The following is a 13490-nucleotide window of genomic DNA, read 5'->3' on the forward strand; positions in this document are numbered from 1 at the left end:
AATGGAAATTATGTCAACACAACACACCGAACAACCAACTGCTTTAACATATTTTCACTTAATATTAAAATTTGCAGATTATTTGGTGTTCAGCGACGGTTGCCGATGTAAAAAAACTTGCGAGCATAAATCACAATTTAAGACTGAGGGAAATATTACCAATGAACAACTTAAAATTCAGTCTTTTCCTCACACAAAATCTGTTGGAATGAGTCGTGTATGAGTCATACTGGTAAATAAATTATGACAGAACTTTAATTTTTGGGTCATCTACTTTCAAATAATTATCTTGCAAAGCATTATCTCTTTTTATTTATTTATGGATATTTTAAAGTCATTGTCTTTATTTAAAGGAATTTTCTTAAAGGTTTTTCTAGTTTCAAATGGGGGCTTAACAAAAAAAAAATCTGGAGAGTAAAAACATAATTGCAATCCATTTTTTAAGTATACCTTTAATACTTTAAAAAAGAAGATAGTCGCTCTTTCTTGCATTATTAAAATGTTCATTAAAAATCTACCTTACAAGGATCTAATTGAAGTGCAAATGGCCTTCTTTTCTGCATTTATTTGAGAATTTTATTGTGATCCTTCTGGAACTGCAAATTTAGTTGGTAAATGTGCTTTAACAACAACAAAAACCACTACACATTTTATGTACTTATATTAATTTTATATTTTGGTTCCATGACAATAATTTTGCACATATAACTCTTTTAAAACACCAAATGTACATAACATCACATTTATATTGCATCTTTGTAACATTTATTTTTCTCTCATTTTGTTTGTTTAAATGGACCACTGGTAAATTTTAAAGAATAAAGGTTAAAAACACAGTTGTCCACACACAATCTATCACTAACATTAGATGTAATACCTACAGGTCACAAAAAAAATGAGTGGAATGACTTAAAATCCATAATTTCATTCACCAGCACATATGACAACACAATGACATTCTTTAAAAAAAAAAATGTAAACAACGTACAAGGGCCGGCAGATATAGATACTCTCCTGCCGTCATTGATCAACAGCAATGATAGGTATCTCTGAATATGAATGAGCATGCATGACAGGGTGACTAGAACGAGTTCAGCAATATACAGTTTAATTTAACTTAGATTTATTCACAGAGACAAAAAGAGGGGCACATGATTGAGTATGGTTCTTCTATTTGAAGTCCAGCAGGTTGCAGTCGATCTTGTAGTACACGTAGGGATAATATTCTTGCTGGCTGAGGTTCAAGCCAGGAATGTCCATGGCAGTTTGCTGGAACAGGAAGAAGACAACGTATTTAAAGTCACCATGAAATCAAAATTGGCACTCTTATTTTTTTATCGAACAGAACTTATTTGCTAAATGTTATTTATCCGATCGGATCACATCATTATTTTTATTTATTTGTGTGCCTCGAAATCTTTAATTAAAATAACTTCCCCTCCCTCTTGGCGTGACGGTAGGACAACCTGTCACTCAAATGAGCTTGACCAATATCAAACCACAATTCTCCATGAACAAAATCAGAAGCGGTTTTACACAGATATACGTCACAACAGGCAACAAAAGACTAATCGCAAACACTGATTTTAAACAGGCCACAACAATAAAATGCAGTAGCATTTCTACAAAATTTCAGCTGCCCAAAACTTCAATGGTTTGAATGTCACAATGTTTCCCATTAATTACCTAAACTATGTCAGCCTGCCAGTCTAATCTGTGCCGCCAGAGGTTCATAATGAACCAAAATATCTTAAAACTTCTCGTAATAACATAAAGATAACATAATAAACATTTTCCACCATTGCTTTGGCAAAGTATCTGTCAAACAAACTAAAATCAAAAACGTGAAATGGCTTTGTGCCCTTACCAAATCAAATCACAAAAGACTGTGATTTATTTAATTAAATGCGTGTTTCAAAGCGAAGTGCACACTTTGCTCACGCGATCAGCTCACGATCTGCTGTTTTCTGCGTCTCAGAAAGGCTCAGTTCACAGTGAATGAATGCAGGGGAGCTGGGCTTGCCCCCAGAACCCCCTAGAGCTGAGCAGGGGTGCAAAACTCAGTTCCTGATGGGCCACAGCCCTGCAGAGTTTAGTTCCAACACACATTCCTGTAGTTTTCAAATAAGCCTGAAGGACTTGATCAGGTGCTTTTAATTAGGGTTGAAGCTAAACTCTGCAGAGCGGTGGCCCTCCAGAAACTGAGTTTTGCACCCCTGCCCTAGAGGGAACGAGGTCTCACAAAATCCTGTGGAACCTACTGATGTTATATCAATATGGAAATAACCCATGGAAATTTTATTTCTTATAAAATTAGTTTACTTCTGGAATGCGACTGTTGCGCAAAAATACTGTAAAATGCTTCAAAAGCTAAAATAATGTCTTATATTATTTAAACCACACATCACAAAAACACAGTCTAGGGCCAACAGTAAACTTACGTCAATAATAGCAGCTGCGCTGCTGTCCAGGTGCTTATAGAGATCGTACAGAACTTCCCTCAGTTTCTTCATGTTCTTCTTGTTGGGCTGTAGCAGCATTGCTTGGAAGTTCACTGGCAATCCATATCTGTTTATTTAGAATAAATAATAAAATGTTGTTTTTAGTCTACTTTTCACTGTCCCGTTCTTTAAAAACAGCCTCTTTGTAATGCTACATTGTGAGAGATTTGCAAAAATAAACCTGATGTGAAAAATGCTCTTTTCGGACTGGATAGGAGGTTGTAAGTTTTGAAAGTTAAAGGGATAGTTCACTTTAAAATGTAAATTCTGTCATCATATACTCACTATACTATATGTCAGTAACCAATCAGTTAACTGGTCCCATTGACTTCTATAGTATTTTTTTTTCCTACTATGGAAGTCAATGGGACCAGTTAACTGTTTGGTTCCTGACGTTCTTCAAAATATCTTCCTTTGTGTTCAGCAGAAGAAAAAAAATCATACAGGTTTGAAACAACTTGAGGGTGAGTATATGATGACAGAATTTTCATTTTAAAGTGAACTATCCCTTTAAAGTTGCCAACGAACTCTTATTTCAAAAGAAAATTTGAGAATAATTTGATTCCTCCAGATATGTGCTCTCTAAGAACCCAAAGAGATGTCTCTACCTCAACACTGATTCCACAAAGACCCTCAGAGCCTTGATATGGATCCAAGCAATAAAAGCCTCACTGAAGTTCACCTTCAGCCATCGAACCAGCGGACCCTGCAGAGGACAAATGTATGAAAGAGTTAAAAAAAATAACCAAAACTGATGTGGTACCATGCCAGTTGCTTTGAGGATCCATCTAGCCGATACATACAAACTGCTTTTTCTTGTCAGTTGAGAGTCTGGTCATCTCCTCTTTATCTGCTTTCAATTCCTCCTCGTTGTACTGGAAGTCACGAACCGTGAACCTGCAAAGCAGACACTGGGATGACTAAGGCATTAAGATCCTTAAGCTGGACATTTTCTCAGACATCTAAACGCTGTGATTCATGACCGCATGGTGGAGCTAAAATTGGCTGTTTACTTGTTTTCTCTGGCCTTGTGTCTGAAGTCATCGATGGCCTTTCTGAAGAGTGTGACGGAAAACAGGCCGCTGTCATGATCCTCAAAAAGCAAACTGCCAGAAAGAAAATAACACTTTAGTGTTGTGTAGGAGGGAGAACCTTACATTTCCTAGTCATATTTCACTCAAAATCACAAAAGAATTATATTTTGCATGAAGAAAATTCACAACATTTTGATATTTATACATTATACATCATGGTAGTAACTGGCTGTTACAGTTTGGCTGTTATTATTTTTTTTCACTTTCTTTTTTTTTATTATAAAGATTTTGCACATTTATCAGTTTATATTGGAGGCATACTTTTCTGACATTTATCTGCTAAAGACACTTGCATATGATTCAAAAACTGAAATAAAGTGTGAATTATGCACTTTTTCAAACATATAATTTAGTACAAGAACAAAATAAATTTAGCATTAAGTATTGCCTCGCATGGCTGTTATTAATTTATACTGATTTTAATACAGAAGTACTACTACCATCAGTAATAGTCAAAAAATTACTTTAATCACAAAAATGACAATTACCAGTGAGACTATTATTTTTATTATTATTATTATTATATTATTATTTAATAATCTTATTTTTTTATTTTACACTACAGACAGATGGAAAATGATGTCTGTTTGTTCTGCTGCATTAGTAATTACTAAATTGACTAATATTAGGTATATAAGTATTAGGCTAATTTGTCTAGTTAAGTCCTAAACATGTTCACCTCAAGGCTCAGACACATATTGATGATTATGCCTTTTAGTCATATGAAATCAAAACAACCTTTTGTATATCAGATTTTCCAAAATCCCAATATAATATATGTGGCTGTTCAAAGAAACACCTTTTTAAAAATGCACCATATTAAAACTATTAAAATAGATAATTTGACTATCTAAAGTCAAAACACAACATGGTCTTATTACCTTTGCTTAATTTCTATTTTGTGACTAGGTGCATGATCCCTTTGACACACGGCACTTCCAGGGAAATAAAAGTAAATAACTGACAGAATTGTTGCAAGTTGCTTACTTTGTAGATCGTGGCACCACCATTTCTGAAAGAGTCTCGTAAGTGCGCTGCCAGTCGGTATAATTTGTTCTGAAGGGTTAGAAAATAAGCTGTCAGCATGAGAAAAATTCAACAAAATATGTTTGTGTGCATCCACAAAGAGGCTATTTATGTTTTGTAATATGTCACTAACTTTGGTACCACCACCAGCATAGTAATGAGGTACTCAGAGTCCAGCACAAAATCATCTTTCTTGACAATATCAGCCAAACTCCTGGTCAGCAAGCTTCCTCTGGTGAGAGCACAAAATCACATTGGTTCATTAGAAAATGCTTTTCAAAACCATGACTACCTATATGTCATTCCTTAAATGTGTGCTTTTCTTAAAGGAATAGTTCACCCTAACATAGAAATTATGACGTCTTTGACTACTTTCTTGAAGTCTGTCAGTAACTGTTGTCTGGAGATGCGTGGATATTCTTTATATATATATATATATATAGATATATAGATATATAGATATATATATACAGGTGAAACTCTAAAATATCGTGCAAACGTTCAATTATTTCAGTAATTCAACTTAAAAGGTGTAACTAATATATTATATAGACTCATTACATGCAAAGTGAGATATTTAAAGCTTTTATTTGTTATAATTTTGATGATTATGGTTCACAGCTAATGAAAACCTTTTCACAATATTATAATTTTGAATTTGGGATTTTAATCTCAAATATCTCACTTTGCATGTAATGAGAGTCTATATAATATATTAGATTAATCTTTTCAGTTGAATTACTGAAATAAAATGAACGTTTGCACGATATTCAAATTTTTCGAGTTTCACCTTTATATCATGTTACATATAAAACAACTTTTTTTTCAGAATCTATAACAGGTACCGGTAATCATTTTCAATTTCTTTATTTATTTATTGTAAATTGCATCGTATATTTTCAAATACAGTTAATATCAATGCATCTAAAGAAATAAAAGGTTTCCAGCTAAAGTTACTAAATGTATAACAAAATAAAATCAAAATAATGCATGTGAAATAAACCCCCTAAAAAATAAGAGTTATCCTGAAACATCTGAATTTACTCACGCGTTCTTCCTCTCTAGATTCTGCAAGTTTCCCTTTAGGTTGTTGTAGGCTGATGCTCGAGCCTTCAGGTCATTGTCAATCTGTGAGACTTGCTGTTGAACAGCAGGGGGAGAGAGTCTCATTTAAAACCTGAGGTGTCATTCAAGCGCCAGAAGCCCCAATCATAACAGTAAGACTCCATATCAATAATATATGTTAAATAGGGCTGAGAAATATCAAATATTCAAAATACATTCCCAACGAATGATATAAAATGAAGCAACATTGTAATGTAATGTTGCACTGACTTTAATTTCACTGTAAGCAATCAGTGGTAAACGAGGGGTCATTGTGGATTTTAGTCCCATAGAAATCATTGGATCGGATCACTTGCCTTGGATACAATCTCAGAAATGTTCTTCAAGGATTGTTTGATAGGGTACTTGGCCATGTCCCACTGGAATCTTGTGACGTAGGTGACCAGATCGACTAAAACACAGCATGGAAGACAAGAATAAATTCAAACAAAACCAGCAACTGTGTAAGATCCCATTTCATGCCACAGATACCAGTGATTCTGACCTCCATTGGCCAGGAGGTTCTCCTGGACTTTATCTCGACTGTCCTCCAACACGTCGGCCATGTACTGAGCCACCTTCTTCACCACACTGTGAACGGCATCAAAAGACATCACAGCTCTCTGAAAACTCTCTCCAATTCTCCAAGATTGGAGAAGGACACAGAATTCATCAAAACATCGCATTTGTCAGATGATTCAGAAACACTGAGGTGTCCAAGAAGCCCAGTTTCATTTTGGAAAATTACTAGATTCAGTTAGTAAAATTACTTCGGATGACATCACATTAAGGGCGTTTTGAAAAAGCGAGAACATTATGGCTGTCTATAGATTTAAATAACTTAAAAAATATTGTCTGGACAATATATAAACAAACAAAAAATGTATATCATACAAAGGTTTATTTCAGTAATTCAACCTAAAAGGTGAAGCTAATATATTATATAGACTCATTACATGCAAAGTGAGATATTTCAAGCTTTTATTTGTTATAATTTTGATGATTATGGCTCACAGCTTATAAAAACCTTTTCACAATATTCAAATTTTGAATTTCGGGGTTTCATAAGTTTCACCTGTATATATTAAATCTCACATCTACGGATAAGCCATAAATCATGTCATTTAAATATGATAGTGGAGAGAGAATGTAGCGCATCTCCAAACTCTTAATAAATAATTTTCGGCAGATGCCACGATAGCCTCACCGCTATATGAGATTCCTAAAGATAAGTAAAGAAACACGGTTTGACAGACACAAGGTGTTTTGACATTGATATATTATTACTAGAAAGAAAGAAAGAAAACTTTACCTCTCAACAAATGAGTCCAACTTGGCCAGCTCATCAGACAGCCCCACAAGGACATCTAACGTCCCGACCTGCAGCGTTTAGAGAAGAGAAACAGAGACACTTTGATCACCATCCAGTATAATGAAGCAATACAAACACAGCCATGCTGGATTTGATCAGCATCGGCCACAGAGACAGCAGGAGCTTAGAGTGGCGCCGCCTCTGTTCTCATCCTGTCAGGCGGAAACTCTCTGGCCAAGACGACACAGGGCAGCAGGGTCACTTGACACTGGGAAATAGCATTGAGACTTTTGAAATGCCTTTAAAAGGCTGATTTTTGTTTTCAATCAGAGAAACCCTGCATGCAGAATTACACATGAAGATTTCTGTCAACATTTTCACAGAATTAAATGATGCAAGGTAAACAAATTGTTGTATTAATAGTTTTGAAACATACAATTGAAAACAACAGCATATAAAAAAAGAAAAGAAAAAAATAAATTATATATATATATATATTAGGGCTGTAAACGATTAATCGCGATTAATCGAATCCAAAATAAAAGTTTGTGTTTACATAATTTATGTGTGTGTATTGTGTATAATTATTTTGTATATATAAATACACACACATGCATGTACATATTTGAGAAATATTTGCATGCATATACTGCATATATATTTTTATATGATTTATATCATATATAAATATAACTATTTTATATATAAATAAGTATTTTTTCTTAAATATATACATGCATGTGTGTGTATTTATATATACAAAATCATTATACACAATACACACACATATATTATGTAAACACACATTTACATAATTTTTGTAATTCGATTAATCGAATATATATATATTTGGGCTGTCAAAAGATTAATCGCGATTAATCGCATCCAAAATAAAAGTTTGTGTTTCCATAATATATGTGTGTGTAGTACGGTGTATAATTATTTATATATATAAAAACACACACAATCATGTATATATTTAAGAAAAATTGGTTATATTTATATATAAAATATTTATATATAATATAAATTATATAAATGTATATACAGTATATAAATGCAAATATTTCTTAAATGTATACATGAATGTTTGTGTATTTATACATAATAATTCTACACAGTACTACACACACATATATTATGCAAACACAAACTTTTATTTTGGATGCGATTAATCAGGATTAATCTTTTGACAGCCCTAATATACATACATATATACCGTAAAATAAATACCGATAAATTAATCGCAAATTTGGCCAGTTTTTTTATTTATTATTGTGTTAAATGAGAAAAGCATCATATAGACATTACAAAAAGTAGCTTTAGAAATAAACATGTAATATTTCATAGAATTTATTACACATAACCTTTTAGGCAACAACAGCTTTTAGGCTAGGCTATATAAATGTATATATTTGAGAATCAATCAGCTGTGAAAAAGATGATCAGCTGTGTGAAAAAAGAAATCAGTAATACCAGAGCTCAAAAGGCTACTTAACTCGGACTGTAAAAAGAGGAAGAGGAAGAAGAATATGACCTTGAGATCAGGAATGTTGAACTTGTTGTTCGTGGACAGATTGTTGGTGCGAGTTGTGGCCGTCATTAGTTTGTCCCATGTCTGCTGGCAGGTTTTGTCTCCAGGAGCCGAAATCAACCAGAACTCGGTCATGGCTGCTGAGGAACAAGTGATGAAGAGTCTAAAGCAGAAAGATGTTGACAGGCGTCAATAAACATCGCAATGTACAAACTTCACACTGCAGCACCAACTCTAACAAAGATATTTAAGGTAGTGCTTTACAAACATTCAAATAAATAAAACAAGAAAATGCAACAGTACTTCGATTAATATATGCCTTAACAATACAATTTGTTTTCAGATATTAATTTAGAAACACTAGGATTTTCATCTATATTTTTCATTTAATATTTGGTTTTCTATTAATAGGTAATGATATTTTTTAGAAATTATTGTGTAGAGATTTCTGGCATTGATGTCCATTTGTATGAATTACTGAATTCATGTGAAATTAATAAAATTTACTTTATGTATTAAAATATATTTAAAGTAAACTTATTGCTGAGATCACTAAAAAGACCCAAACCCAAAAACTATTAAATTTTCAAGCAATATCTTCCGGACTAAATACATTAGAGCAGACCATAGCTATATATATATATTGATTAAATACATTTTCATTACATTAAGAATGTGATAACAATACTTATAACAATACTATGTAAAGCACAATAAAAAAACTCCATGATATTGTCAGGTTTTCCATGACAGTGAGACCCTGACATACAGAACTTAAAATATACACTTCCTCTTCACATTTACATAAATTTGAACCTGAAAATACCCATTTTGAATATAAAAAACAATCATGGTATTTGATGGGAACTTTCAAATAATGGGAACAATGTATTTTGAGTGTCTCAGAACGAGAGAATTTTTTTTTTTTTTTTTTTGCTTTCATTCTAACGCTTTCATTGCTTTCATTCTCACGAATATGACACGAAAACAGAAAACAATACAATTTAGCCTGGGTAGCTTATGGATCATTACAAGGAGAAAGAGGACCATATGCTGACAGTTATAATTGCCTTTTTGTTGTTGTAATCAGAAATCAGATTAATATAATGTAGCCTATAACTTCATGTAGAAAAAGTACAAAATTAGGTTTTTTAGCGCTGTATTTACACTTATGAATGTGAAACTTTGCCAAAATAATTAACAAATGAATAATGAAGTACATCTTATCTTTACTTTGACTTTTATAAAAGCAAAATACAACATTCTCCCACAATAAGGCAAAGTCTTTATAAATATGGTCAATGATGAATCTGCTGAGGTTTTGCCAAAATGTTCTGGTGTGTGAACAATACCAAAAGAGGTGCAAAACAGTTTCTGGGTGGTCTTCACAAAAAGAACAGTTTGTATTGATGTCTCTTTTAAATTTAACCATGCGAAAGAATATTAATTGTGGACATCATGGGCAGCCTGAACTCATTTCCTCAAAATGAATGAATGAATAACACTTGACAGTCACGAGTTAAAGCGGAGGCCCATCAGACCGACCTTGAATCTGATGAATGGACACTGTGATTAGAGTAATAATCTCATCTGATCTGTCTCACTAGAGTCACTATCAGATGTTTGATCATATTTCATATCATCATTAGTAGCAGGCTGCCGATGGATCAAACCATCACAGTGTAAACACGCAGTATTTCATACACATGGTGCAAGAGAACTGGACAAATACACTAAAATCGACACTGCGACACATTTGAGATGTATATAATATCACGTGACAATCTGAAAACGCATTATTAATTATTTTTAAAGCATATATAAACACAAGATGAACCTCTAATCCACACTAGCAAATACAGCTAAAGCTGCAGACGTTTCAACACGATCACACAAACAGCGGTCTTCACGTTTCTCCAACGGTCTTACCTGATTTCAACGTGAACGCGATGACACGGCGATTATTGAGTGTTTTTAACTGAATAATTTCCAAAGAATCAGTCTTAGGATTTGATATTCATAATGACACCACTGTGTTTTCCAAAGGCTTCACTCACGGTCAGCTGATCGACTGCTGTGATCTGAGCATGCGCAGCCGCAGGCGACAGCGACACCTGGAGACCTGGAGTAATTATAACAGCTTCTTTTTTTTTTTACTTGAGTACTACTGTATGTACTGGTCCACCGATTTACACGAATATATTGAGCAAAATGTATCGGAAGATAAAACAGGGAGGTTAACGGTAAGTCACTTAGTTCAATTAAATTAAATTTCCAGCGAATTTCTTAACATGCATAAATATTTGAATAAATTATGTAAATATTTGGTTACATGTGGTTTGGCACTGCAAGGTCGATCAGCTGTCCTTTCTGTCTCTCTGTGTCTCCGGCATCTTACATTACGGACACTGCAGTTTATTGCTCTGTTCACATCTCAGTCCTCATGTCTCCTGCAGGACTATGGCATGTTCTCACAGATGATTGATCAGGGACCCTGGGCATCTTTCTCCTGCTGCTTTTGTCAGAGTTAGTACTAGTAGAAAAGTCTCTTTAATGTTTAAAGCCTGAAGTGCCTTGAAACGTGCAGTATTATTCAATGTGTTGATGCAATTTCCACTGAAACAGTAAGACAGGGCGGGACATATCAAATAACTCCTCCCCTTTTTTAAATAGCCAATAGCTTTTAGTTTATATCACAGCTTGACCAGAGCCTTTGAGCTCGGTAAAGCCGCAGTTTCCTCCTAATCTCCTCCATATCACTTTAAAATATGGCATTCTGTCCATAATTCAAATGGGTCTGAAACGTTTTCTGGTCTGTGGCGACTCGATCATATGATTCGATCTGTGCTGTCGTGTCTCTGGACCGGAGCTGTGGCAGGTTCGGGTGAAATCAGACTTTATTCTCACCACACTATCTGAATCGTTCCCTATCCCCTAGTGCCTAGTGCACATATGTGCCATTCACCATGTAGAAAACAGTAAATGTTTGAACAAGTGACTGATTTCAGCCGCAGCTTCAGGGTCTATTTGTAATGTAGGGGGCGGAGCTTCAGATTCTATAGAGCATTTGATTGGACAGAAAATCTGATGAGAAGCTGAAGTGCAGAGTAATGTCATCAAAATCATTGATCCATATTGGCAGAAGTGATAGACTAAGACCTTTCTGATAGACTTAGTGAAAATGTTCACTAAGACCTTTATGATTCAATGGCCTCTGAATTTGCTGATTTCCCCTGGAGGTTATAGGCAGGAATGCCCAGTCAGCAGGCCCAAAGAGGGAGGCACAGCATTCTTTTTTTGGATAGGAGTCCCTCTTCCTGGCAGCGGGTGTCCCCCACCCTGAGTTCGAGGAAAAGCCCACAAAGGGATATGTTTATGGAGTTCAGTAGGTCTGGGGTGCATTGTTTGGGATACAATGCCGGGACTGACTGGAGCCAAACCCCCAGATCAAACGCCAGGGTGGGCTGCCCACTGACTGGCCGGCGGCCAGACCGATAGGGACATGTCTGGGCACGCGTGCTCTAATCAGTCACCCGCCCGCCAGCCCGAGTGCTTGGGGAATAAGGAACATTGCTTGTTTAGTCTCTAGGGATGTCCAGCCCAGATATGGGTTCCAATTTGTCCCAAGCTTTTTGTTATAGGTTAATAACCCTTGCATCCATTTCCTTAGTTTCCAACTTTCCAATATATGCACGAAACATGTAAAAACACAATTTGGGGAACACAACAGGATAGCGAGGTGATGGAGAAAGGATTAAAAAAAATAATAGGTCCTCTGGGGCTTCGATCAGAACATTTTGTCATTAACAGATCAGCTCCAAAAAGTTTGATTCTGTCATTATTTACTAACCCTCAGTCTTTTTAAAACACGCTGCTGATATTTTTTCTGTTGAACACAAAAGCAGATTTTTTAAGCCTTGTATTTTTTCCATTTATTCTTCCATTTACAATATGACAAAAAAACACCACCTATATCCAAAAATATGACTCATGCACAATAAGTCTTATATGATATTTTTTTGTGAGACCTAATTTAAAGTCGTTGTTCATTGAAAATAGTCTTTTGCTGCAGTTCTCAAATCGAATTCTTTGTATTCAAACTGAACGGGGTTTATAATTTAATTAAAACTGATGTTCTTTTTGTCAGGATAAAGTCGAATATTTATTGCACTTTTGAGGTCAAGGAAAAGTGAGTTCCTTTGGGGTCTGTGTAGTGGGTGGAGAGATGAAAGGTGACAGATAGTGACGGAAAACAAAAGATAAGCTCTATTGTTTTTGTTATAAACTCGCTGTCTATCTTTTTACCTCACTGGCAATGGCCTTCAAATGTTTTTGACGCATATACATTGTGTTTAAACAGTTAAATGTAGCAAAGCAATAAAACTATTTCCATTGACTTGCAATCTTTAACAAGATCCTCTACATGGCTGTTTCATATTTTGTGCTTATTACTGTTTAAATGTAAAGCCTGACATATAAAAAAATGGAAAAGTTTATTGAACTTCTAAATATATATTATTTTTAAGCAGGTGTTTTTGTTGTGCATCAAATTTTTAGTTGAGCATCAAAAATATGCATCAGTTTGGGGCATATGCTGATATGATACTGATAGCTTGTAATGTAAATAAATTATAACAGAATACTTACATAAAATGCATATAAATATTAGTCGCCACTCTATATCCCAATAATGTCTAATAGTAAGATGATAATTAAATGCTTCGTTTTATGATAAAAGCTCTGTAGTTTTAAAACATATGTAGTGCAATGTAATGAGTGAGAGAGATGAGCAAATAACCATTCCTCAAAAGCCTGATAGATTATATATGACACTCACATCTGAACATGATTTTTTTTTTTTTATAAAACAAATAATGATGTATGGATAATCAAGTAAACCTAATTTGTTTCAGTTCAGC

At 34.5% G+C, this 13490-nt stretch overlaps 1 protein-coding gene across 1 annotated transcript; it reads right to left on the reverse strand.

Moving 5' to 3' along the window:
• Positions 1–396: 396 nt before the first annotated feature.
• On the reverse strand, positions 397–10695 carry atp6v1c1a (ATPase H+ transporting V1 subunit C1a). The gene is made up of 13 exons (XM_079625662.1): positions 10501–10695; positions 8575–8734; positions 7038–7105; positions 6231–6316; positions 6043–6137; positions 5670–5761; positions 4755–4853; positions 4583–4651; positions 3515–3607; positions 3305–3398; positions 3110–3207; positions 2442–2568; positions 397–1269 (listed from the first exon to the last, which is right to left on the reverse strand). The coding sequence occupies exons 2-13, from the start codon at positions 8704–8706 to the stop codon at positions 1171–1173; spliced, it is 1152 nt and encodes a 383-aa protein (XP_079481788.1). The 5' UTR covers positions 8707–8734; positions 10501–10695; the 3' UTR covers positions 397–1170.
• Positions 10696–13490: the final 2795 nt, after the last annotated feature.

The sequence above is a fragment of the Phoxinus phoxinus genome, assembly GCF_949152265.1.
Source record: "Phoxinus phoxinus genome assembly, chromosome: 10".
NCBI lineage: Eukaryota > Metazoa > Chordata > Actinopteri > Cypriniformes > Leuciscidae > Phoxinus > Phoxinus phoxinus.

Excerpts from the sequence above, each read along its gene's own strand:
- atp6v1c1a (XM_079625662.1), bottom strand. The coding sequence starts at position 8,706 with ATGACCGAGTTCTGGTTGATTTCGGCTCCTGGAGACAAAACCTGCCAG. Across the intron at positions 6,317-7,037 it reads TTGGACTCATTTGTTGAGAG|TGTGGTGAAGAAGGTGGCTC; the intron begins GTAAAGTTTTCT and ends TGCCGTTCACAG. Across the intron at positions 4,652-4,754 it reads ATGCTGGTGGTGGTACCAAA|AACAAATTATACCGACTGGC; the intron begins GTTAGTGACATA and ends CTAACCCTTCAG.